The sequence below is a fragment of the Scyliorhinus canicula genome, chromosome 2, assembly GCF_902713615.1.
Source record: "Scyliorhinus canicula chromosome 2, sScyCan1.1, whole genome shotgun sequence".
In the NCBI taxonomy this organism is placed as follows: domain Eukaryota; kingdom Metazoa; phylum Chordata; class Chondrichthyes; order Carcharhiniformes; family Scyliorhinidae; genus Scyliorhinus; species Scyliorhinus canicula.
The window spans coordinates 123,320,611-123,347,208 of record NC_052147.1 but is presented as its reverse complement, the minus strand read 5'-3'; the positions used below and the strand labels follow the sequence as shown (position 1 = coordinate 123,347,208).

The 26,598-nt window shown below is 49.3% G+C and overlaps 1 protein-coding gene across 6 annotated transcripts in view; it reads right to left on the bottom strand.

Annotated features, from left to right (window-relative positions):
- The window catches only part of LOC119957921, a 200,775-nt gene that overhangs the window by 88,338 nt on the left and 85,839 nt on the right, over positions 1–26,598 (bottom strand). For all 6 annotated transcript variants that reach the window (XM_038786166.1, XM_038786149.1, XM_038786122.1 and 3 more), the window contains 2 exons: positions 23,158–23,246; positions 9,959–9,994 (listed from right to left, as the gene is read on the bottom strand). In XM_038786166.1, the coding sequence (XP_038642094.1) occupies positions 9,959–9,994; positions 23,158–23,246 (125 nt within the window). The remainder of the gene's footprint in view (positions 1–9,958; positions 9,995–23,157; positions 23,247–26,598) is intronic.

Genomic DNA, 26,598 nt, shown 5'->3' with positions numbered 1-26,598 from the left:
TAGTTGTCATTCGCTGCATGGTTGTTTCTGTGGGGACTCGGTGTATAAATGCAGCGCAACTAGGATTGATTCCAATCCCTCAATATCCACCTGGTCTGTGACCATAACACAGTGTAGCTCACACAGCAATGTCCAAAATCCTGGTAGCGATCATGATACCCACATTCTGGAGTGGTCTATATTGCACCACCTGCTCTTAAAAAAAAAAAATTTAGAGTACCCAATTCATTTTTTCCAATAAAGGGGCAATTTAGCATGGCGAATCCTCCTATCTGCTCATCTTTGGGTAGTGGGGGCGAAACCCATGCAGACAGGGCGAGAATGTGCAAACTCCACGTGGACAGTGACCCAGAGCCGGGATCGAAACTGGGACCTCGGCACCGTGAGACGGCAGTGCTAATCACTGCGCCATGCTGCCGTACCATCTGCTTTTGAAGTATCGCAGCAAATTAGAGGGTGGTAACTGTGCACTATCAACTAGCCACTTTGCTCATAACTCTGGTATATGCAATCCATGCATGTGTGGGTAGCATGCCTCTACGAAAACCACAATGTCACATGGAATATGATCAGGTAGATCATTGATATTCAAACATCATTCCCAGACTATTTTGGAGGAACCCTGCAGTACTCACTACAGCACACATCATGATTCTGCTGCATACTTCAAAACCCCACCTTCATGAGGGTGCAGCCATGTTACCAGACATTTGATGAGCAGCTAAAGAAGGGGAGGAGGCATTTTCTGACTGGCTGTTTGTGACTGCTTTAACTGAGTGTGGTGCCAGTGAACCCAATGCCAATTCCCCATCCAAAAGCAGTCCCACACTTTATCTCCTGCCCTAGTGTATCTAGACAGTGCTACCTCCATGATCAGCATGACTGATTCACAGGGGCACCAAAAGATGGTCTTGCAGTATGACCTCTAGCAGCTGCTCTGGGTCAACTAGGCTCAGCTTCAGATAGCACCTTCTCAGCCAGGGAGGCAACAGTCTGGACTGACTGGTTGACAGGCAACAGCAAGGGCACTGGAGGAGTGGTATGGCTGAGAAACGGTTATATCCTGAGGATGGACGGCAGGCGCATGGTACCACTGCCGTACCACTGGTGCGGCACCTCAGCAATGTTGATTATCTCTTGGAGTGCTCAGCCTGCATGAGAGGTGTCTGAGCTTACAGCAGATACAATGGAAGCTGAGACATTGGTCATCAGATGCTGCATCATGGTTGAGTCTATGACCATCCTCATGGAGTTGCTCACCCTCCATGCTAGGCTCCAAACTCTGTGCAAAAACCATGAGCATAGTTGATACCAGACTTTTCCATCCTCTCACTGGAGTCCTTGCAGTGGAGATCATGTGCACCATTATCCTCTGGCTAGCTGGAACCTGCTAATTCCTTTTCTCGTGCCCTCGCTGCTGGCTATTCAAGCCTGGTGTTCCAGAACAATCAAATTCCTCCTCTAAATTACATATTGTTTTTATGCATTCAAGGGACGTGGGCATGGCTGGTAAAGCCAGCAATTATTGCCCATAATTGTCCTCAAGATAATGAAGAGATGCAGTCCATGTGGTATAGGTACACCCACTGTGCTGCTAGGGAGGGAGTTCCAAGAATTTGAGCCAGCGACAGTGAAGGAACGGTGATATATTTCCAATTCAGGATGTTGTGTGACTTGGAGGGGAACTTGCAGGTGATGGTGTTTCCAAGTGTCTGCTATCCTTGACCTTCTAGATGGCAGTAGTCGTGGGTTTGGAAGGTGCTGTCCAATGAGCCTTGCTGAGTTACTATAGTGCATCGTGGAGATGGTACACATTGCTATTACTGTGCGCTAGTGGTTGAGGGAGTGAATGTTTTAGGTGGGGGATGGGATACTAATCAAGCAGGTTGCTAGTCAAGCTTCTTAATTGTTGAAGCTGCACTCATCCAGGCAACTGACAGTATTCCATCACACTCTTGGTTTGTGCCTTGTAGATGATGGACAGGCTTTGAGGAGTCAGGAGGTGAGTTGCATACAGTATTTATCGGGCTGTTCCAGTTGATTCTGGTCAATGATGAGCCCCAGGGTGTCGATGGTAGGGGATACAGCCATGGAAATGTTGTTGAATTTCAAAGGGAGAAGGTTTGACTCTCACTTGTTGAACCTGGTCATAGTCTGACACTTCTGTTGCATGAATGGTACTTGCCACTTATCAGCCTTCAAGTGGGCTCAGAATGCTTCAGTGTCTAAGGAGCAGGGTCAATGTCTGAGCTGGTGGTTGCGTGTGAGAGCAAGTGATGGAGGGGTTTTTTTCCAGGACCTCCACTTTTTGGCCTCTCACCAAGGCCTGGCTTGGCCTCAATTCTTAGATATCTGAAAAGAGAAAGGCACAAGGATTGGATTGTGATAAGAGAAGGGGAAAAGCAAGATGTGCATGATTACATCATCTACAGCTTATAAATTAGGTGCAATTGTGGGATGATGGGGAAGTCGGATGCGGGAGGGAGGAATAGGTACCAGCATACGATCACCTTGGATTCAGCCCTGACATTGTCCACAGCCCCAGCATTGTCTGATCCAATTATGGTGAATACTGCCTCATGTGGAAAGGACATGAAACTGCACCTGTGCCCCGCTGATTTGGTGCTCCCGTTTCCAGTGAACTGCCTTTCCTGCAGGAGAGGGGAAGGGTATCAATGAGTGTTGTGCTTATGATAAGTGTTACGAACCCCACTGATGTTATCTGCGATGACCCCGCAGGATAACCTGAAACACAGGTTCTTAGGGGTGAATATTTATTCGCAGTAATGTGAGGAATATTGTACAACCCAGTGAGGAACCAGACCAGTTGTTGTGTAAACAATTAATACATATATTTAAAGTAAAAAAAACACAAAACAAAAGATTAATATACACTATGACACTTAAATACATGAATAACAAAACACACTGTTTTATGTGAAGTTACCTCTTGTTCCCAAAATATACCCATGTTCCCTGAACACACAGACACCCTTTTTCCCAAACAACATCCAGGTTTAGTAACTCTATAGGTTGAATCCAGCTAATATTCACCACCCAGTACTGCTTAGGTGACCAGGTCTGGGAAAACAACTCTTTCTGGTTCGGCGGAGGCACAAACTGCATCTTATAGAGGAGAATATCTGCAAATTGCTGTGCTTCTAAATGTTAGATGGAACAGACCCCCATGGCTTGGATCATAAATGGAACTGGCCGGTCTCAGTGTTGGATGGAAAACTGAAATGGTCATTTGCACCTCAATGTCTCTAGTCTCCAGACGCCTGCTAATCTTGTTACATGACAAATCGCATCTCATTATTCCTCTATGCCTGCTAGTCTTGTTACTTTTCTATTATTTTATTTTTTATCCCACTTTCACTGTTAATCTCATTAACTTCCCACATTCTTGACAGAAGGTGAAGTGGCTGTCACAGTTGAATAGCTGGCAGTGTGTGTAAATTGTGGGATTTTGGTGTGAGACTTGCAGCAGTGCTAAGTGTTTGAGGATAAAGGGAATGTATGTGTCATTATTGATAGAGATTGTTAGTATCTGAGTGGTGGGGGTGCAGTGCATCAAGCGGTGGCTAGTTGGTAGGATGGAGCATTTGAAGATGCATTCAATGATCTCACAAGTGGTCATAGTCAGTGAATGTCTTGTGGCAGTTCATCAAGGTCCACAAGGTGTGACTCCTGACATTGCCTGCCACAGCTATCAATTCCCACTACTTTCTGAATGTCTGCCTGGAGGGCCTCCTGTCCCCTCTGCTGATAGGTGACACCTTGCCTGCCCTACTTCTCTTCAGCAAGACCTCCAGTGCTCCTTGGTAAAATCCTGACGCCTGCTGTCGGACATGCTGTGCCATCATTGGGGTTCTTCTTGTTCATGATCTCTTCTCTAACCTGTTCCATCAGCTGTTACAACCAGGATATACTCTCCTTTAAGAGGCACAGTCTGGCTTTAAGTAGGACAGGGTAGCTTTAAGCAGTATTAACTTCCTGCGATTTTGAGGTACTGCTCAGGCATTCAACTGACCAACAGTGCTCTGACCCTGGGTTGCATTGCAGCAATCATTTAAATAAGTAGATAGCACAAAATTTGCATGTTGCATTTTTCCTCCCTTTATGATTCATAGGGTGTGGTCCTCACTGCCAAGGCCAGCATTATTTTCTCATCCCTACTTTCCTTTGAACTGAGTGTCTTCCTCAACCATTTCAGAGGGCAGTTGAGAGTCAAACACATTGCTGTGCATATGGAGCCACATGTAGGCCAGACTGGGTAAGGACGGCAGAATTCCTCCCCCAAAATGACATCAATGAACCAGATGGGTTTTTGCAACAATCAATGATAGTTTTCAATGTCACCATTACTGAAATTAAGTTCATATTTCAAATGTATTAATTGAATTTCCACTGCCTTGGTGGGAGTTAAACCCATGTCCCCAGGGCATTAGCCTAGCCCTCTGCATTACTACTATGCCACCATCTCCCCATCCATCAGAAGCAATTGGATGTGACTTAATAGTGCATTGTGACTCCCGATTCTGTTTTCTGCTGAATCAAATTTTGCAACCTGCAGCTGCAGAGTAGGGCTGTAAAATCAAAATCTGTGTGTTACATTGTTCCTTAGTCAAGTATAATCCTTTTTTCTGAAAAATAACATTTTGTTGAATGCATTTTAAAATATATACACAACAAAAGAAACACAAACGGCAACAGGAAACAACCATATCCTCCCCTACACACCCCTCAAACCCCCCCCCCCACTCCCAACCTGGCACTCAAACCCCTCCTCCCCCGCCCAAACAGAAAAATGAACGCCCCCCCCCCCCCCCCCCCCCCCCCCCCCCAGCTGACGACTCAATACTGAGTAGCTTCCACCCAGAGGTGAATCACACCTCCACACCTCGAATGGCAAAGCTTTGACAAAGGGTCATCTGGACTCGAAACGTTAGCTCTTTTCTCTTCCCCCCCCCCCCCCAGATGCTGCCAGTCCTGCTGAGATTTTCCAGCATTTTCTCTTTGGTGGCAAACTTTACCTTCTCTAAATGCAAGCTCTCTGCCAAATCGCTCATCCATACTCCTGCCCTCAGCGGCACCGAGTGCCACCAGCACAACAGAATACGTCTCTGGGCTATGAGGGAGGCAAAGGCCAACACGTCAGCCTCTCTCCACACCTATAATCCTTGATCCTCCGGCACTCCAAATATTGCCACCTCCAGACTTGGGGCTACCACTATTCCCAAAATCCTTGACATTACATCCGCAAATCCCGACCAAAACCCCCTCAATCTCAGACTCTGTGCACCACTTTAAACTGGCTTCGTCTTGCACGTAACTAAGCGCATTAACCTTATGCAAAACTTCATTCCATACTCAGCCCCCAGTTCTCCACTGAGCTCCTCCTCCCACTTATGCCCAACCTATTTCACCGAGCACGCACTTTCTTCACCTGCTCCCCATATATATCTGCAACCTTGTGCTCCCCTTTTTCCTCCTTGGACAGGAGTTATGCTTTGGCAATGGGCCGGCAGCATCGGAAACGACAGCACCTTCTTCCTCATGAAGTCCCTAACCTGCAGTTACTTGAACCCATTGCCATTCGACAACTGCTACGTCCCCTTCAGCGCCTCCAGGTCTGCAAACCTCCCTCCAACAAGCAAAACCCTAAAATATTCTGACCCCACCTGCCGCCACCATGGAACCTCGCATCCAACCCCGCTGGTGCAAACCTATGATTAACCCAAATGAGCACACACAGAGACATGCCTTGCATTCCAAAGTGCTGCCGGCACTGGTTCCACAGCCTCAGGTCTGATACCAGCACCAGGATCATGGAGTATCTGACCGGCGAGAGTGGAAGGGGCACCAACAACAGTGCCCTCAAGCTGGTCCCCTCACACGAGCATGCCTCCATCAGCTCCCAACCGACTGTTCCTCCATTGCCCATTTCCTAATCATTGCAATGTTTGCTGCCCAATGGGGCTCGGCATTGCTAAACCCCCTGTCGATGAGTATAATCCTTTTAAATTGTGCCTGTCAGAGACCAAAAATAATCCTCGGGCTCAATTCCCCGGCCTCGTCGCGCTCTCACTCGGGCGAGATGACGCCGGTGAATAGCGGGAGAGGTAGAAAACGAGAACCGGGCCGGGCACCAAACCATTTGCGATACAACCAGCCCCCTCCCGTAGGCAAATATTGGGGCCTCACCGTAGCAGGCACAAAACCAATTATCACCACTTAAGCCCTATTTCCATACAATTAACATGAGCCACCTCATATCCAACACCTCCCATGATTCGGCGCCCTCCCCAGCAAGTGGTCACACTGGCGCCGATGAGTACTCATTTTGAATGGCTGCTGCAGGGAACCAAGGAGGTGGGTGGCCATCTTCTCTCACAGGCAATGAGCCCGAGGGCACTGGGCATGCTACCCATGTGTTGGGGGGTGGGGGGGTTGAACCTCGTGGTTGGGCCATGTAGCAAGTGGAAGTCATTGCCTAGCATCCCAATCACACCTTGATGCCTGGACATAGTACTTGAACACTGCAGGGGGCAACACCATACATGCAACAGCCAATCGGCGAACATCCAGGGGTGGGCCCCAGCCTCGTGCACATGCCCACAGTCGGATATGCGAGGGAAGGGCATGTCAGGTGGAGGGCGGGGTGGGGGGAAATGTCTGGGGGATGAGGCATGGGATTGGTGGTCGGCCCGCATTGAGAACAACAGCCAAAGGTGTCATAGTGGTTGTGTTGAGGGTTTTTAATGTTCCTCGTATAGATATACACCACTGCCCCACTCTCCCGATGGTGTCGCTCCACTATCCCCAACCTCCTGTGGAATTATCATAACTGTAAGAACTACAAGGTTTAATGAAGTGTCGAGATTAACCACTAGAGGGTGCTGCAGTTACAACTATATAAGGCAGTGATGCTAAGCCTTGTGGGGGGAGTGTATGCAGGAGTTAGCTAGAGAATCTGAAGTACAAATAATGTGAATGAGAGCAGTTCATAATTTATATCAGTATTAAGATTAGCTGCAGAGTTGTATAGTTTAAATGTTATTAATCAACTTTGTATTCTTTAGAAGTACGTGTCAAATCCAAATTCGTAGTGTTAAAAAGTTATAGCTTTGTTTAAGTTCGAACTATTTTGTGGAATTGTGAACTCTACGACAACCATCCTGAAATAAGCAACAAAAACAACGCCACACCTCCCTCCCCCCCCAATCCCCCTCCTCCTGCCCCCAACGCACACTACGCTTCTTACCCCCCACCTAACCCCCCCACCCCCACCACCTCAGTGACCCCCCGATGTGCTTGGCCTTCCTTGCTCTACCGCTATGTCTCCACAATGAACATCAGAGGAGGAGGCAGCAGCTACTTACCTCATCCCGTAGCCTTTGATGCCCCCGGCGGACATCCTCCGGGTGCTCTGGGACCAGAGGGCCCGGCGCACTTGGCTGCACATGCACAGCTCGCCACCCTGTTCCGAGAGCTGGCTACGAGTCGCAGCCTTATCAGAGGGGTAGAACTCGAGGAAGCTGGTGGCCATTGTCACCAGTCCATAGGATGGGTGCGGATTGGCACCCAGCAGCCCCTCCTCCTGGTCGGTGCCTATAGGGCCTGGGGTTCATCTCCAGACGGAGGGGCAGCTGGCTTGAGCCTCGGCTGCCTCTGCATCATCTGGCGGCTCCCCAACGTCTCCACCATCGTGTCGACACCCTCAGCGATGCTCCTCGGTGATTGGCCAATGCTTTGCAGCACTTTGGCAATGCCCACTTGCCTGTGACTGGGACATGCTTCACAGCACCTTGGTCATTCCCATCTGAAAGTGGGACATGTCCCGCAGAAACTCATCAAAGTCAGCCTGGTACAGGGTCACATCCCCCAGTGAATGGGGCATTCTGCCGAGGCCCTCAGCCATGGCCATTACTGACTGCGCGACACCTTCACTAGTGCTGCTGAAGTTGTGCACCAGACTCTCCACTGCGTCACCACCCTAGCAGTGTTGGCCTCGGTGCCATACATTGCTGATGACATCTCCTGCACCCATAACCTCTGGGACTCCTCCAATCGGCTATGGACCTCCTTGAGTGTTGCTGACATCACCCTCTGAATGTCCCTGTTGAACCCTAATGTCTCCATCTGCTCCGAGTAAATCTATTCCAGAGGCTCAGCTTCTGACTAGGACCCAGCTGGGTCCCAGCTTGGATGTTCCTACCTCCACCTGATGTACATCAGGAACTGTGTGGTGCTCACCAGATTGGGCCCCAGAGACCTGTCCATTAACGATTCCCACTGAGGTCAGCGTCTCTGTGCTGGTGGAGGGTGGGGATGAGAGCTATCCTGCATCGACTGTGGCATTCTTAGAGCTCTCCTCCGAGGTGGTCTCATGGGGGCAGGGTGGGGCGACACCAGATGGGCCTGCGCCGTTGGCTGGAGGACCTGTGGGGGAAGTGAACATGTGGTCAGTGGGACGTCAGTCTGTATGGCAATAACAACTCACCTTCCAGGTGGAGCCTGGTGGTTCCTCACCTCTGCGGCATGCAATGACCTCCGCATTGGTGACTGCTCTGTCCTTGGCCAACCCGTCACCTCCAGGGCCCGTTCCTCGAAGGTAGTGAGAATTCTAATATCTGGCACCCTTCTGACAGTCTGGACTCACTCCCGGCAATTGTGGGAGAGCTTCGCTGTGGAGACACAGAGAGGGAATCGTTAGCCACACACGTGGTCTCAGTGCTGGTGCGGGGGTGGGGGGGGGGGGGGGGGTGTGTGTGTGTGTGTGAAGGGAAGATTAGGGTGAAAGGAGTTGGTCGCGTTGGGATGGGAAGGTTCTAGGGATGTCAACTCACCCATGCTGCCCTTCTCCTGGCACTGGAGGCCAGTCCTCCTGGTTACGCTGCCCGAGCTTAGGGCAACTGGCACTCGTCCCAGGTGGCACTGGCTGCCCTATGGCTCACCCTCCAGGATCCTCGGGGAAACAGGACATTTGTCCTGGCCTCTACTGCATCCAGGAGCCTCCCTGAAATCGGTCTGCATCCCAAAATCGTGGGATCGGTCATCAGGGGTTGGCTGTGCAAGTTTGATCTTAAACGTAGCTCGTTAACGGGGTTGGGGGGGGGAGGGGGGGGGGGGTGCTGTCGAGCCTTAATTTGTGGCCTGAATCCTGTGGGGACTCGTTAAATGGACCAATAAACATTGAATAGCATTGGCGGGAGTGCCCGCTCGCTTCCACACTAAGAAATCGTTCAGAAGAATCGTAGCCCAAGAGTTCAAAAGAGCCAGAGGATAAAGAGAGATTCAAAAAAATGGTGCCCGACCCAGACTTGATTATCGAGCTGACAGTTAGCCATTCTTGTGCAGGAATACACAACATTTCCTTTGTGGAAAAACCGAATGAACTGCAATTATAATGTTTAAAATATTTGTCTTCTCATTCTTAGCAGTTTATTAGAACAATAAATTTGTACTGAGAAGCCACAGCCGTCTATATAGCACATTCCTTCTGCCAAGAGGAATTGGCCCAGTCTGGGAATTAATGTGTCAACTCTTTGAAGTACAAATGTATAATCGTCAGTCAGTGGGATCAGGTAATGTGGTGAAGGTTAGTTTTAAAAGAGAAGGTCAAGGGGAAGTTAGATAGAGGTGTTCAAAATCATGAAGGGTCTAGACAACATTGACAGAGCAAAACAATTCCCTCGATGGAAGAGTCACGAACAGAGAGGACACCGATTTAAAGTGAATGGCAAAAGAGCCAATGTCAGTGTGAGGAAAATATTTTACTTTTAAACTTAGTGACAATGTCATCAAAGGTTTCAGTTGCCAGCACAAATGACAACAGTGAAGTTCAAATGGTTTATCTTCACTAATTGAACCTAGAAATTGAATTACAACCTTAAATTTCCCTTACGTATATCACTCATATCTATGATACAAAAAACAAAATTATTTTCCTTACCACTGCTGTTTCTCGTTTCAGGACTGGGAGGTATTCCTGTGTAAAAAATAATTTTTAAAATGATCAATTTTAAGACATATACAGAATCTTCAGTATTATTTTTAGTTAATTGCTGCATGGGTCACTGCTTGCTATATAGATTAATTTAACAGGTAGGCATTAGTTACCGTTTTGATGCAATTTTCTTAATATTCAATAAGAAACTTAATCGGGAATATTTTCCAAATACAGAATTCACCCCCAATAGATTATCCTCTTAAAAATGGTCAATGATCTGTATTTACATATTCTTCCATTTGTAGAAGGAAGCACTTCAGGAGGTGACCTTAGATAGGGCAGGGAACACAAAACAGGCCCTATTGCAATGATCCTCTATTCTATGCCCTGCCAGTTTCTCAGTCTTGCATACCTTTAAGTACCCAATTCATATTTTTTCCCAATTAAGGGGCAATTTAGCGTGGCCAATCCACCTATCCTGCACATCTTTTGAGTTGTGTGAGTGAGACCCACGCAGACATGGGGGAGAATGTGCAAACTCCACACGTGCAGTGACCCGGAGCTGGGATCCAACCCGGGTCCTCGGCGCATGAGGCAGCAGTGCTAACCATTGCGCCACCGTGCCGTCCATGTGGTGCTTTTTAATTGACAAACTTGTTTCTATTCTGAAATGCAAAGAAGATTTTGAACCAAGATAGACTGTGGGCTTAGATGGCAAACCTGCCCCAGAATAACTGTTAGCATCGAACTCTGGCCAAATCTCAGCATTGGTCTGCCGGGAGGCTACAATTGCCTCATTTTCTATTGCTGAATTTGTTTTCGTAGTTGCATAGTTCTGATTTGCATACCATGTTAACCAGTGCTGATGTGTTGGTGCTTCTTCGCTTTTCCTGCTAATAAATCAGTGGTTTTAAGTGAAAAAGTAGAAAACAAGACTATGGAGATAGTTTAGAGACAAGGCATTGAAGTGGATGATCAGCCACGATCGTATTGAATGGTGGAACAGGTTCGATGGGCTGAATGGCCTACCCGTGCTCCTATATTACTTTGTTCTGATGAACTCTGGCTTGGACCAAGCCTGATGGGCTGAATGGCCTTTACTCGTCATGAACATTCTTATTAGTTTCTCAGCAAGTTGACAAATGTTATGGGGCACAAACGTCACTTGCTACTTATCAGACCAAGCCTGCATGTTGTCCAGGTCTAGATGCATCTAAACACAGACTGCTTCAGCATCTGAGGAGTTGTAAATGGTGGAAAACATTGTGCATCATAAGCGAATGCCCCTCTTCTGATCTTCTGTTGGAGGGAAGATCATTGATGAAACCGCTAAGACCTAGGACACCATCCTGAAGAACTCCTGCAGCGATGTCCCAAAGCTGAGATGATTGACCTCCAACAACTACAATCATCTTCCTTTGTGCCAGGTATGACTCAAACCATCAGAGTTCTCCCCTGATTCCCATTGACTCAAGTTTTAGGTTGCAAGTTCCAAATATATTTTTGTACCTATAAATACATGTATCATTAAATATGTGTATATAAATATATATATTATATATTGTCGCACAGAGAAAAGTGTCTCTGAACTAATTTATTTTATTGCCAATACTTTCCTTTCCCCTCTTTTGAAATTGTTGACTCTCACTGGAATATGTGGATGGTAATAGTAAACTGTTTAATTGTGGAAGACATTTCAGCAGTTCAACATCTCAATTCACTGGGATTCCAGCAAGAGCGCAATGAAGAATGAGAATCCCTCCAGGGCTTGGGCTTGCTGAAGTTAATTATCACCCCAATAAACTGAGATTAGCTCACTGAAGAATTTAATCAGAAGTCTCGTGGCCTATTTGCACACTTACATGAGTGACTATGTCATTAAGGGAGCAAAAGAGTTGTCACTGGGCAAGCTTCTGCACAATATCATTATGCCCACTTCAGAAAACGTGGAGGAATATCCTAGATGTTACTGACAGTTTTTAAAGAAGGTGGAAGTCCTTTTTTTAAAAAAATCAACAATAATCCTTTTTGATTTTAATCAGCTTTTATACATTTTATAAAATGGCTGTTTGAGAATATCATCATAGAATTTACAGTGCAGAAGGAGGCCATTCAGTCCATCAAGTCTGCACCGGTCCTTGTAAAGAGCACCCCACTTAAGCCTGCCCTTTCCCCGTAACCCATTAACCCCGCCTAACCTTTTTGGACACTCGGGGCAATTTAGCATGGCCAATCCACCTAACCTACACATCTTTGGCCTGTGGGAGGAAACCACAGTAGAAACCCATGCTGACATAGGGAGAAAGTACAAACTACACACAGACAGTCGCCTGAAGCTGGAATTGAACCTGGGACCCTGGAGCTGTGAGGCAGCACTGCTAACCACTGTGCCACTGCGCCGCTATTAGAGGCATAATCAATTTTCTATGTAAAGCACAACATAACACAAGGTGAACACATATAATAACAGGTTGATTTCTGTAAGGTAATAAACATGTTATATAAACATTCTCAAAATAGGCTAATAGATATATAATACTGAGACAAGCAATGGACATGTTGAGTCAATTCATGATAAGAAGCTGAAGACCATGTTACCAAAGCAGATTTTTCACTGTTTTCCCTAATAGGCCTAATAAGTTTACAGCCACAGGCTGTGTTTGTACAAGATCCCACTGCATCTCTTCTAATAGTGTTAATCTCCTTAATTCAATGTCTGACACCAAAACACAGATTGTCCTGCAGAGGTGACACTGAGAAAAAATGTCTCTAATGGAATTGGATAGTGTCATACACAGTCACATGGACAATACGTTTAAAGTGAACATTTTAGGAGACAAAAGCTCATTGGATCTTATGAAAGTGGCAAGAATGGCATTTCCTTCAAATCCATTCTCAGGATGTGAACTTCGCTGACAATGCCAGGATGTATTGCTCATCTCTAATTCCCCTCAAGAAGGTGTTGTTGAGCTGCCTCCTTGAATACAGCTAAATGGCTTATCATAGACTCTAAAGTGCAGAAGGAGGCCATTCAGCCCATCGAGTCTGCACCGGCCCTTGGAAAGAGCACCCTACCTATGCTACACCTCCACCCTATCCCCGTAACCCACCCAACCTTTTTGGATTCCAAGGACAATTTAGCATGGCCAATCCACCTTACCTGCACATCCTTGGACTATGGGGGGGAAACCGGAGCACCCGGAGGAAACCCATGCAGACACAGGGAGAACGTGCAGACTCCACACAGACAGTGACCCAAGCCGGGAATCGAACCTGGGACCCTGGAGCTGTGATGCAACTGTGCTAACCACTTAGTATCATTTCAGAGGGCTGTTAAGAAGCAGCCACATTGCTGTGGTTCTGCAGACAAATACAGGCCAGATCAAGGAGGAAAGATAACGGGTGGGATTCTTTGCAAATGGGGCTATGTCCCCACGCCGCCAGGAAAACCGGTGCCAATGACTCCGGAGTCAATGGCCCCCCAAGGTGAGGAATTCCCCAGCCGGCGCCAAAGGGCCGGCGCGAGTTCGTGCGTGCGCTGAACGGCCAGCGTGATCTCACGCATGCGCAGACCGGCCGGTGTATTTCCGCGCATGCGCGGAGGTTCCCTTCTCCGCGCCAACCCCCGGGCAATATGGTGGAGCCCTATAGGTAGACCCCGATCGTGGGCCAGGCCACCATGGGGGCACCCCTGGGGGCAGATCCCCCCCCCCGCACCCCCCCTCCCCCCGCAAAGGACCGTCCCAGCACACTTACCTGCCAGGTCTCGCCATACGAGAGGTGAGTAATTCGCACCGGCGGGACTGGCCCAAAAATGGATGGCCACTCAGCCCATCGGGGCCGAGAGAATCGCGGGGGGGGGGGGGTTGGAGGCGGGGGGTGGGGCGGGGGGGGGGGTGCTGTCAATGGTCCCCGACCGGCGTGGTGGGAATCCCGCTGGCTAGCGAAAAACGGCACCGGAGAATAAGGTAGCCGGCTTCTGGTGGGATTCACGCCTCCCCCGGGGATTCTCCGATCTGGCGCAGGATTGCAGAATCCCAGCCAATAGATATACATCCCTAAAGGAAATGAGTAAACCAGATTCTTTTTAGGTCACGGCTTCATAGTCATCATTACTGATGGGTTTTTTTAATTTCCAGATTTAATTACTTAACAAATTAAATTCCCCATTTGCCATGCTGCAATTTGAACTCCTGTCTCCGAATTACTAGTTCAGTAACGCAAGCACAACCTTGTGACTCAGTACCAGAAGCACAGGGTTAAAGTCACAATCCAGGACTCGTTGGACACAGGAGTATGAACGATGCAGATCAACAGGTTGATAATCAGCCTTTTCCAACACTTCCCCCAAAGAGAAAGAAAAAGTGTGCATGAAGATGCAAAAGAAACAAATCCCATATGCTCTTATACTCCGTGACTTTTTATTGATTGAATCCCTACAGCGCAGGAGGAGGCCAATCGGCCTATCGGGTCTGCACCGACCCTCTGAAAGAGCACCCCACCTCGGTCCACTCCCGCACCCTATCCCTGTAGCCCCACCTAACCTGCACATCTTTGGACTGTGGGAAGAAACCGGAGCACCGGAAGGAAACCCAAGCAGAAACGGGGAGAAAGTGCAAACTCCACGCAGACAGTCACCCACGGCTGGAATTGAACACGCGTCCCTGGCATAGAGGCAGCAGTGCTAACTACTGTGCCGTTGTGTCATCCTGTGCCACCTGAAGCAGTGGTGGGAGAAGGGTCAGGCAAAGATGAAGGGAAATGAATCCCAATGTGGAGACATGAAATGGTGTCCATGTGGAGCAGGAGGATCAGCACCTTGCAGCTGGATTGTGGCCACTGGATTGTGGCCTTAACCCCACTTTCCTGCCTGTCCTCCATTACCCTCAACTCCCTTGTCAATCAAAAATCTGTCTTGCTTGGCCTTGAATATATTCAATGACCCAGCCTCTTTACTCTCTGGGCAGTGAATTTCAAAGATTGACGACCATTGAGAGATTAAATTCCTCCTCAACTCTGCCTTAAATGGCCGACCTCTAAATCTGAAACTGTGCCTTCTATTTTTAGATTCCCCGAGAGACAAAACATTCCCTCAGTATCTACCCTGTCAAACCTTCTCAGAATATGTTTCATTAATATCACATCTCATTCTTCTGAACTCCAAAGAGAACAGTTGGCATGTTCAACCTTTGACAAACCCCTTCACTCAACCTGGAAATGACTAGCTACATTTGCCAACCTGAAAATAACTCATTATCTTGCTCATGAGCCAGTCTCATGCTAATATACAACCCCCAACACCGAGTGCAGTAACCTGTCATGCTCTTTTTTTATCTGTTCATACGATGTGGGCAATGCTGGTACACCATTTATTGCCCATTCCTGAGAGCATTTTAAGAGTCAGTCACATTGCTGTAGGCCAGAACAGATAAGGATGGCAGGTTTCCTTCCCCGAAGGGCATTAGTAAGCTGTTTTTGCTCTTGACGTCCCGGCTTCTTTTCTTGATAGCTGCAAGTTGTCCATGTTGCACAGCCATGCAACAAGGTGCTGCGAACACAGGTCTCATAAACCATCAGCTTGGTCCTAAGGACTAGCGTGGCCTTATGTCACGTGTGATCCCAGAGTTGGCCAAAAGTGGTAACTGTTTTCCCTATATGTCTGCCGAGCTCGGAATCAAGATTGGAACCATAGGTAGCAACATTTTGATTTTCAAATCCTCATCCTGATTTTCAAATTCCTTCATGCCATTAGGTCATAGAATTTACAGTGCAGAAGGGGGCCATTCAGCCCATCGAGTCTGCACCGGCACTTGGAAAGAGTACCATACTTCAATCCACACCTCCACCCTATCCCCGTAACCCGACCTAACCTTTTTGGACACTGAGGGCAAATTATCATGGCCAATCCGCCTAACCTGCACGTCTTTGGACTGTGGCAGGAAACCAGAGCACCCAGAAGAAACCCACACAGACACGGGAAGAACGTGCAGACTCCGCACAGACAGTGACCTACGTCAGGAATCGAAACTGGGACCCTGGAGCTGGGAAGCAACTGTGCTAACCATTGTGCTACCGTATTGCCCTTCACTATCACCGTCATCTGCTCCAGCCCCACAACTCTCCATCATATTTGCATAATCCTGGCATCTACAGCGTCCCTACTTTCATTGTTCCATCATTGGTGTCTACTCCTTCAGTTGCCTGAGCCCTGCACTCTGCAATTCCCTCTCTGCCTCACTTTCCCCCTTTTAGACATTCTTTAAAACCCACCTTTTTGACTAAGCTTTTGGTCACTTGACCCAATGGGCGTAATTTAAAGGAAAAATGTTGAGGTTAATTTACAGCGGGTTTTTCAAGGAATTTCCTGCCAGCTTGGGAGGAGAGTTCCCCACCGCTTTCAAATGGAAAATTAGGGCTCTGAGTCCCCTAGTGAGTGAATTTAGCCACATGCTTCCTGGCGCTTGCAGTGCCAAGAAACACATGGCTATTCAACACAACTTGCGTTGTACAAGGGGCCTGAATGGGGAACCCGAGGCCGAGGCGACACATAGCCCCATTTTGTAATGTGGGGAGCTGCGTTCACTCGAACTCCCAAGTGTAACGAGAAATCTGAAATGGCGTCCCGATCTCAAGACTCCATCAAAACGATCCTCGACCTCCCCTCAGCCAGGACGCACTATGGGAGTGCCTCGCCCAAACACACAATACGTGCACGTGCAAAAAAATGCCAGCTTGGCCCCTTGGCATTGCCACTGGCACTTAGGTGGCACTACCAAGGTGCCAGGCTGGCACCAGCAGTGCCAGGGCACCACCTTGCCCAAAACATATGCAGCTGGGGGCCTCCAATCCCCTCGTGAGACCCCCACGAGTCTCGGGAATCTGCATATTAGAGTGAGGTACAGTCTCGCTCTAATATGCACATTTGCCAAAAAGCGATCCCGCCCACAATGGGCGTGATTCACATTGCAACATCCCATGAGATCGGGTTGGATCTTACCCGGTTCGCCACACCTGGCAAATCCCGGGAACAAAGTCTCTGGTTTTTCAATGGCCACACTGCGCCACGCCAAGTTGCTTTTCAGGTGCAGTGGGGCTGTTGGATCACGCCCTTAGTTACTTTTCTGGGCCTGGGAATTTCTCATCGGTTTCACCCACACTGAGGGCTGGGTTTTTTGGCCACACCCAGACAGGACGGGGTCATGTAAAGGCCCGTAGACCTTGGGCGAAAATTTCCATTCGCCGGGAAGGCACCACCGAAAAATCCAGCTCAGAATTTATTTTAGAAACTGGGGAACTGAACTCAGAGATCGGGCCGCCATTTTGAAAGGGTGTCCCGATCTCTAAGTGAGCTTGTTTTCCCCCCCCCCCCCCCCCCCCCCAGCAATGTCAACATCCACACTCATATGGGCACTACCACAGACCCAGGGTTCCAGCTGGGCAATGAAAAGGTGTTCAAAGAGGAAGGCCAGGGTGCTACCTTGCACTATCCCTGACCACCCAGGGGTCTCCTTTAGCCTGGGTGACCCCCGGGTGCCATTCCGCCCGGTCTACATTTGTGTGGACCAATGACGAACAGTGCCCGGGTACTGCCTCGCTGGGGAGACAGGTACATCCCGGGAAGCTGGCAGATCAGGGTAAGCGTGCCTAAGTAGATTTAAATGCAGCACGATAGCACAGTGGCCGGCACAGTGGTTAGCACAGTTGCTTCACAGCTCCAGGGTCCCAGGTACGATTCCCGCTTGGATCACGGTCTGTGGCAAGTCTGCATGTTCTCCCAGTGTCTGCGTGGGTGTGGTGAATGTGATTCACACCGGATTATAATCTGTATATACATGTGTCTGTATTGTAAGTGCAGTTGCACTACCTGTCCTCCAGGGGGAGTAGCTCTGGGAATGCTCGAGTTGTACGGGGCTTCTCCCTTGGCTCTGCCCAGGACTCCTCACCCGGAAGCTGCTGTATAAAAGCTCAGTGCCACATGGTCAGCCGGCCAGTTCACCGAAAGTTCAATGGCTAACCGGCTGGCTCTGTTGTGAGTATATTAAAACTGCTATTCTAATCCTACAAGCACGTGTCCGTAGAATTGTTGGTTCCAACAATTTAATATACTCAGGAAACAGTCGAAGAAATCATGGAAGCAGCCATCAAGCCCGGACGCCTAGAACTCGACCCAGAGGATGCAGAGGCTAAGGAAATTTTTTCCCACTGGCTGAGATGTTTTAAAGCCTACCTGGCAGAAGCCAGCACCGCCAGAACAATGGTGGAACAAAAACTCAGCCTACTGCACGCGAGGGTAAGCCACAGAATCTCCACACAGCTAAATCCAGCCGGTTCTTACACCGCAGCGCTGGCAATATTGGACAAAATGTACGTTAGGCCCATTAACGAGGTTTATGCACACCACGTGTTTATGACGCGCCGTCAGTGGCCTACAGAAACACTAACCGAGTTTGTAAGGGAATTGAACAATCTTTCCAATGACTGTAATTATCAAGCCGTTACCGTGGCTGAACATAGGGAGCTTGCTGTGCGGGACGTTTTCGTGGCGGGCCTTAGGTCTAACTATGTGCGCCAAAGACTGCTAGAAAAGGGGGCCCAGGACTTAGACACTACAGTGGAGGCTGCTACCACTTTGGAAGTTTCCTTCCGCAGCCTCACCTCGTTTCCCGCGGACCCCGCGACCTCATCGTGGACCCCCGACCAACAGTCCCCCCAATCCTGTGCCGCACGGCCCCCCAGTTACCGCGCTGCCAAAGCCAGTTACTCTGCTGCTCCAGCCAGCTACTCAGCTGCCCCAGCCTGCCATTTCTGTGGCTAAAGCCAGCACCCACGGCAGCACTGCCCAGCCCGTCACGCGACCTGCAGCAGCTGCGGGCGAAAAGGACACTATGCCAGAGTGTGTCTAGCGAAGAAAGCCCCAGCCTCTAACCCTCCCACGGCTCAAAGCACCCGTTCCCTGAATTCACAGGCCTGCAGGCCCCAAAATGCTGCAGCCTGTATGCGGACTCCGCCCCCACCCGACATGTGCGACTCATGGGGGCAGCCATCTTGGCAATCCTCCTCCATGCGGCCGGCCATGTGCGACTCATGGGGGCAGCCATCTTGGCAATCCTCCTCTATGCGGCCGGCCATGTGCGACTCATGGGGGCGGCCATCTTGGGATCCATCCCATTCAAACTCTGAAACTCACCTCGATGACTACGAACTCAGAGGGCAGTCATCACGGGGCCACTCCAGCACAGCTGATCGAGCCGCCGACTACCCGCAACTCAGCGCAGTCACCCTGGATCAATCCCGCCCCAAGCACCTACGAAGTTCGATGGCGTAAGTCCAGATCAACGGGTACAGCACGCCATGCCTCTTTGACTCCGGGAGCACCGAGAGCTTTATACATCCAGAGCTGGTAAGACGCTGTTCGCTTTCTATTTTTCCGGTGAGCCAAACTATCGCCCTCGCTTCGGGTTCCCACTCAGTCCAAATCCAAGGACGCACCGTTGCTACGCTCACAATTCGAGGCGCTAGTTATTCTAAATTTAAACATTATGTCCTGCCCGACCTCTGCGCGCCACTCTTATTAGGCCTGGAATTCCAGTGCAACCTCAGGAGCCTCACCCTCAGCTTCGGCGGGCCCCTGCCCCCACTCACTATCTGCAGCCTAACCACGCTGCGCATCTCCCCCCCTCCGCTCTTCGCCAATCTCACTCCAGATTGCAAGCCAGTAGCTACTCGCAGCAGGCGATACAGCCTACAGGATAGGGTCTTTATCCGATCGGAGGTCCGACGGCTGCTCAGTGAGGGGATCATAGAGGCCAGTAATAGTCCCTGGAGAGCTCAGGTGGTGGTCGTCAAGACCGGGGAAAAATTTTGCATGGTCGTCGACTATAGCCAGACCATAAATCGCTTTACGCTCCTAGATGCGTATCCCCTCCCCAGAATTGCAGACATGGTTAATCAGATCGCCCAATATCGGCTATTTTCCACGGTGGATCTGAAGTCTGCATACCACCAGCTCCCAATCCGCCCGGAGGACCGCCACTATACGGCATTCGAGGCCGATGGCCGCCTCTTCCATTTCCTCCGGGTCCCTTTCGGCGGCACTAACGGGGTTTCGGTGTTCCAACGAGCAATGGACCGAATGGTAGACCAGTACGGGCTGCGGGCCACGTTTCCGTATCTGGACAATGTTACCATCTGCGGCTATGACCAGCAGGACCACGACGCCAACCTCCACCGTTTTCTCCAAACGGCACAGAAATTAAATCTCACTTATAACAAGGAGAAATGCATTTTCCGCACAAACAGACTGGCCATCCTCGGCTACGTCGTGGAGAACGGAGTCCTGGGCCCAGACCCGGAACGCATGCGCCCCCTCTTAGAACTCCCCCTCCCTCATTGCCCCAAGGCCCTCAAACGGTGCTTGGGGTTATTCTCACACTATGCCCAGTGGGTCCCTCAATATGAAGACAAAGCCCGCCCACTCTTTAAGGCCACACGATTTCCCCTGTCAGCTGAGGCGCGCCAGGCCTTCAGCTGCATCAAGGAGGACATCGCCAAAGCAGCCATGCGGGCGGTGGATGAATCCACTCCCTTTCAGGTTGAGAGTGACGCCTCAGAGGTAGCTCTAGCAGCCACTTTAAATCAGGCAGGGAGGCCCGTTGCATTTTACTCCCGTACCCTATCCGCTTCAGAACTCTGACACTCCTCAGTCGAGAAGGAAGCACAAGGCATCGTGGAGGCTGTTAGTCACTGGAGGCACCCTCATCACCGACCAACGATCGGTTGCCTTTATGTTTGACAACTCGCAAAGGGGCAAAATAAAAAATTATAAAATCCTTCGGTGGAGGATCGAACTCTCCACCTATGGTTACGATATTAAATATTGACCGGGGAAGCTCAACAAGCCCTCGGATGCCCTATCCCGCGGGACATGCACCAGCGCGCAGATCAGCCGTCTGAAAGCCATCCACGTTGATCTCTGCCATCCAGGGGTCACCCGGCTCGCCCACTACATCAGAGCCCGAAACCTGCCTTTCTCCAACGAGGAGGTAAAAGCGGTCACAAGGGACTGCCCGATCTGTGCGGAGTGCAAACCGCACTTCTATAGACCAGACAGGGCCCACCTGGTCAAGGCTTCTAGGCCCTTTGAACGCCTTGCGATCGATTTCAAAGGGCCACTCCCCTCCACTAACAAGAACATTTATTTCCTCAACATCATCGACGAGTTCTCCCGATTCCCTTTTGCCATTCCATGCCCTGATATGACCTCCCACACGTCATTAAGGCCCTGCATAGTGTCTTCACCCTGTTCGGTTTCCCCAGCTACGTGCACAGCGACCGGGGTTCGTCCTTTATGAGCGACGAGCTGCGTCAGTACCTGCTCGACAAGGGCATCGCCTCGAGCAGGACTACCAGTTACAACCCCAGGGGGAACGGGCAGGTGGAGAGGGAGAACGCGACGGTCTGGAAGACCATCCTGCTGACCCTCCGGTCTAGAAAACTCCAAGTCTCCCAATGGCAAGAAGTCCTCCCAGATGCGCTCCACGCAATCAGATCCCTCCTCTGTACAACTACAAATCAAAACCCTCACGAGTGACTCTTCATTTTTTCTAGGGGCACTACCACGGGAGTCTCACTTCCGGCGTGGCTGAGGACACCAGGCCCGGTCCTCCTGAGGAAGCACGTCAGGGGGCACAAAACTGACCCCTTTGTTGAAAAGGTGCACCTCCTCCATTCCAACCCCCAGTACGCATTCGTAGAGTTCCCGGACGGTCGCCAGGACACAGTATCCCTTCAGGACCTGGCACCCGCTGGATCCAGCCCCCCCCCCCCCACCCCCGCTGAGGAACCCCTTACCCCGTTCCCTATGCTGCCGCCCCCTCGCGCCCCCAATTCCGCAAGCTCACCCCACCAGTTCCACGAGCCAGAACCAGCCCGCCCCCAGCGCCCCCAGTCTCCGGTCGAGCCAGAGGTGTATAAAGTTCGGACGAGACCCGCCCCGGAGTCTGCCATCGTACCCCAGCTCTCAACACCCACCCAGCCACCACAAGAGGCTGCAACCCCGGTGCTCCGCAGATCGAAAAGAACAATTCATCCACCGGACAGACTAAATCTGTGAGCCAACACCCCCGCTGAACTCGATTTTTTCACAGGGGGTGAATGTGGTGAATGTGATTCACACCGGATTATAATCTGTATATACATATGTCTGTATTGTAAGTGCAGTTGCACTACCTGCCCTCCAGGGGAGTAGCTCTGGGAATGCTCGAGTTGTATGGGGCTTCTCCCTTGGCTCTGCCCAGGACTCCTCCCCCGGAAGCTGCTGTATAAAAGCTCAGTGCCACATGGTCAGCAGGCCAGTTCACCGAAAGTTCAATGGCTAACCGGCTGGCTCTGTTGTGAGTATATTAAAACCGCTATTCTAATCCTACAAGCACATGTCCGTTGAATTGTTGGTTCCAACAGTGGGTTTCATCTAGGTGTTCCGGTTTCCTCCGACAGTCCAAAGATGTGCAGGTTAAGTGGATTGCCATGCTGAATTGCCCTTAGTGTCCAAAAGGGTTGGGTGGAGTTACTGGGTAATGGGGATAGGGTGGAGGTGTGGGCTTGGGTAGAGTGCTCTTTCCAAGGGCCGGTGCAGATACGATGGGCTGAATGACTTCCTTCTGCATTGTAAATTCTATGACAAACCATACTTTGGTGCGCACCTTTTTGTTACACCCCTTTCAGGTGAAATTCTGACTCCGATGCCTCTCAGGACTTGGGTAGATCCCGCGAGGCGTGAATGCAGACTGGGAGGCCCACTAGAGGCCTCCCCCAGGATCTACCAACTTCGTTGTGCTCTTGCTCGAGTGCAACGCGGCTACAAAATTGCACCCAATACCGCCTCATATAGCCCAATGCTTTGTTTTGCTTCAATGCTCCTGAGAAGAGCTTTGGGGTGTTTTAATGGGTTAAAGGTGCAATATAAATATAAATTGTTGTATTGGTTGTACTGGTACAAAAGTCACACTTCAACTGTGTAAAGATGGACCAATTGTTAACTTAACTTCTGTTCACTTTGCAATTATTTTCACAATCTTCAAAGCTGAATTAAAACTTGGTTAGAAAGGAATGTTTCTGAATAGCATAGGGCAATTGTTCATTACTGTACTTATATTTGCTTGGATCTTGCTATTGAAAAATATACAAGATCATAATGTCCATACCATTGTTAGGGTCGGAGTCCAACACCGATTTTACACGTAGTTTATCAGGAAGAAAATTCTTTTGACACGAAATGCTGGTCCTTCCGGCTCTGTAGGAAAAGGAATACATTTTAAGGGCGAGGTCTTCTTGCTGTTCATGCTGGTAAAATCTTGTGGTCCTGCTGACGCGCATCCCACCGGTGTGGGGTGGATTCAAATCAGAAATCCCCTTGACAACGACGGAACCAGAAGATCCCATCACCAGCCAACGACCATAAGACCATAAGATACAGGAGCAGAATTAGGCCATTCGGCCCATCGACTCTGCTCTACATTCAATCATAGCTGATATGTTTCTCATCCCCGTTCTCCTGCCTTCTCCCCGTAACCCCTGATCCACGCATTAATCAAGAACCTATCTATCTCTGTGCTAAATACACTGTGAGTTGGCCTCCACAGCCTTCTGCGGCAAAGGGTTTCACAGATTCACACCCTCTGTCTGAAGAAATTCTTCCTCATCCGTGTGTTGAAGGATCGTCCCTTCAGTCTGAGGCTGTGCCCTCGGGTTCTAGTTCCTCCTGCTAGTGGAAACATCCTCTCCACGTTCACTCTATCTTGGCCTCTCAGTATCCTGTAAGTTTCAATTAGGTCCTCCCTCATTCTTCTAAACTCCAAAGTACAGACCCAGAGTCCTCAACCGCTCATAATATGACAAGTCTTTCTGTTACCACCCCCGACAGAGTCCCCTCCTGCACCTCAGTGTGAGCTACCCAGGTGACTAGTGGGCGGAGCTTCCTTCCAATTGGAGGAGCTCCCCACAGGATATAAACCCGGACCTGGAAGCAGTTTGTGGAAGGTGACCCTGCGGGGAGAGGAGAGGAGTGATTGTTATGACTGGTGTGGAGTGAAGAGAGTTGTACCCTATGGCCCTGGCAGTGCCTTCGTCTAAAACATCTTCATTCCGGGGATCATTCTTGTAAACCTCCTCTGGACACTCTCCAATGTCGCCTCCCGCTGTCGAGAAACACGCCACAGGGAGGCCAGAGAATCTCGTCCTAAATCTCATTTACATTTTGATACAATTAAAACCATTTGCTGCACCAACACTGAGTACAGCATAAATGAGATGCCAAGTCCAGATGGACTATGAAGATATATTCTGGCATCAAGCTTCATTCTGTATTTATACTGCAAATTGGTGTGAAGCCAAACTGATTTGCATCAACACTGCAGTTAGAACCATAGAATTGCTACCGTGCAGAACGAGGCCATTCGGCCCATCAAGTTTGCACCAACCCTCTTAAAAAGCACTTTACCAAGACCCACTGCCCCACTCTATCCCTGTAACCACACCTAACCTGCACATCTTTGGACTTTTGAATGTGAAAGTGTCTGTAGAAGATCATCCATCCTGCCAGTAGCAGTGTTAGATAAACCATTTCTGACAAAACGTTAAGTCTGTTTCTCACTCTGCAGAATGCTCAGTGACCTGCTGAGCATTTCCAGCACTTTGTTTTCATCTTGGATTTGCAGCATCTCAGTAACTTACTTTTGTGATCCATGTCCTTGTCCTTCCCCATTAATATTTATTGCAATTTATTTTTAAATACTTATCCAGTTTCCTTGTAAATGCTCGTAATAATCTCTGTGATAATTGTAGAGCAATAGATCTGTTAATGCGTATGTTAACGAGTCCATGTGATATTAATGATGTAACTGTGACGTCTGCAGCCAGACGACCAGGATCATAGAATTTACAGTGCAGAAGGAGGCCATTCGGCCCATCGAGTCTGCACTGGCTCTTGGAAAGAGCACCCTACCCAAGCCCACACATCCACCCTATCCCCATTACCCAGTAACCCCATCCAATACTAAGGGTAATTTTGGACACTAAGGATAATTTAGCATGGCCAATCCACCTAACCCGCACATCTTTGGACTGTGGGAGGAAACCGGAGCACCCGGAGGAAACCCACGCACACACGGGGAGAACGTGCAGGCTCCGCACAGACAGTGACCCAAGCCGGAATCGAACCTGGGACCCTGGAGCTGTGAAGCAATTGTGGTAACCACAATGCTACTGTGCTGCCCAACGGTACCGTGCATGTTCCAAGAGAGCTCGACACAAAATAGTCTGTGTTGAACACGATGTGCTTGTCATGTGGTCTTTGTAAATAGTTCTTGATAAAGAGGTTCGAAGTTAAACCGTACTGATTATCTAAAATATGGCAAAGGGAAGCAATGTGTCATCAGTTACGATGAGACTAGAATGCATGGTAGTAGTTTAGGCGGATCTTCACGCACACATTCTTCCCTTTGGGGAACATTGGGGAAGAGGTGGAAGGATTCCCAAGTTGATTATCTGCCTGTTGAACAATATGAATGCTTCTTCCATGGCCAACAAGTCCAGGCATTGGACTCAAACCAGGAGCTTCTGGTCCAGAGGTAGGGACTACCCACTGCATCACATGGCCTCCTGGCATAGTATTAGTAAAAGCTCAGTAAAGCTCAGGAACAATGTCGCAACATGGTGGCAGTGCTGGGGACCACAGTCTAGCAAACTGCGGCCACAGGCCGGCAACACAGGAGTGACATCCAATGAAAGGATAAAATTGACTTGGCCTTGATGAAGACCTGACCCAGGAATTACCATGATGAGCTGTTCCAACTGCCTCAGTAGCCACTTGTCATTGCTATCATCCTTTGCAATGGAATCATTTTAATGGAATAAAATCTAATGGCTCAAATTTTATGAAAGCAATTACAGAAAAACTCTCTGGTCATGGAAAATTTTATATTTGTAAAACATCAAATTTCTGCAGTCAGCACTAAAATTTCAATAATTTCTAAATCAATTTTCCCAAAATGTTACTTTATTTCAGCTTCCACCTTAATTTCCATGTGTATGACCTAATTTTTATTCCACTTTCTATAAACTTATGAACAGTGACAGATAGAATCTGCTTGTTACTTCCTGGTTTGCTATCTGTGAGAATACTTCAATGTGTTTGGTTCCTTAGCCTTCTTGATGCCATCGTGGTTGTTGGACACCAGAGAATGCCAAACATTGGGCTAGACTGAAATCAACATTACCGTACAGGCCAAATACAGAGTATAAATTAAATTTACACTTGGCAATGCAGACTGGGGACTTCCGGTTGCGGCGATGCAGTGCTAAGCCGCACGTTCGGTAGCTCCCGCTATTTTTGGACTTTCGGGCTCTTTTAAGGGCCTGCAACGGCGCTGATTCGACTTTTCCCTGGGTGGGAACGCAGCCTCTGTGCTTGCCGGCTAGTGGATGGGCTGGACTAGAAGTGGAGCGACCAGAAAACCGACTTTACAGCAGAAGAAGGTGCGAGGCAGAAAAGACAAGATGGTGGCGGGCGGGGAACCGGCAGCGTGGCAGCAGTGGGCGCGGGAGCAGCAGGAGCTGCTGCTGCGCTCTTTCCAGGAACTAAAGGC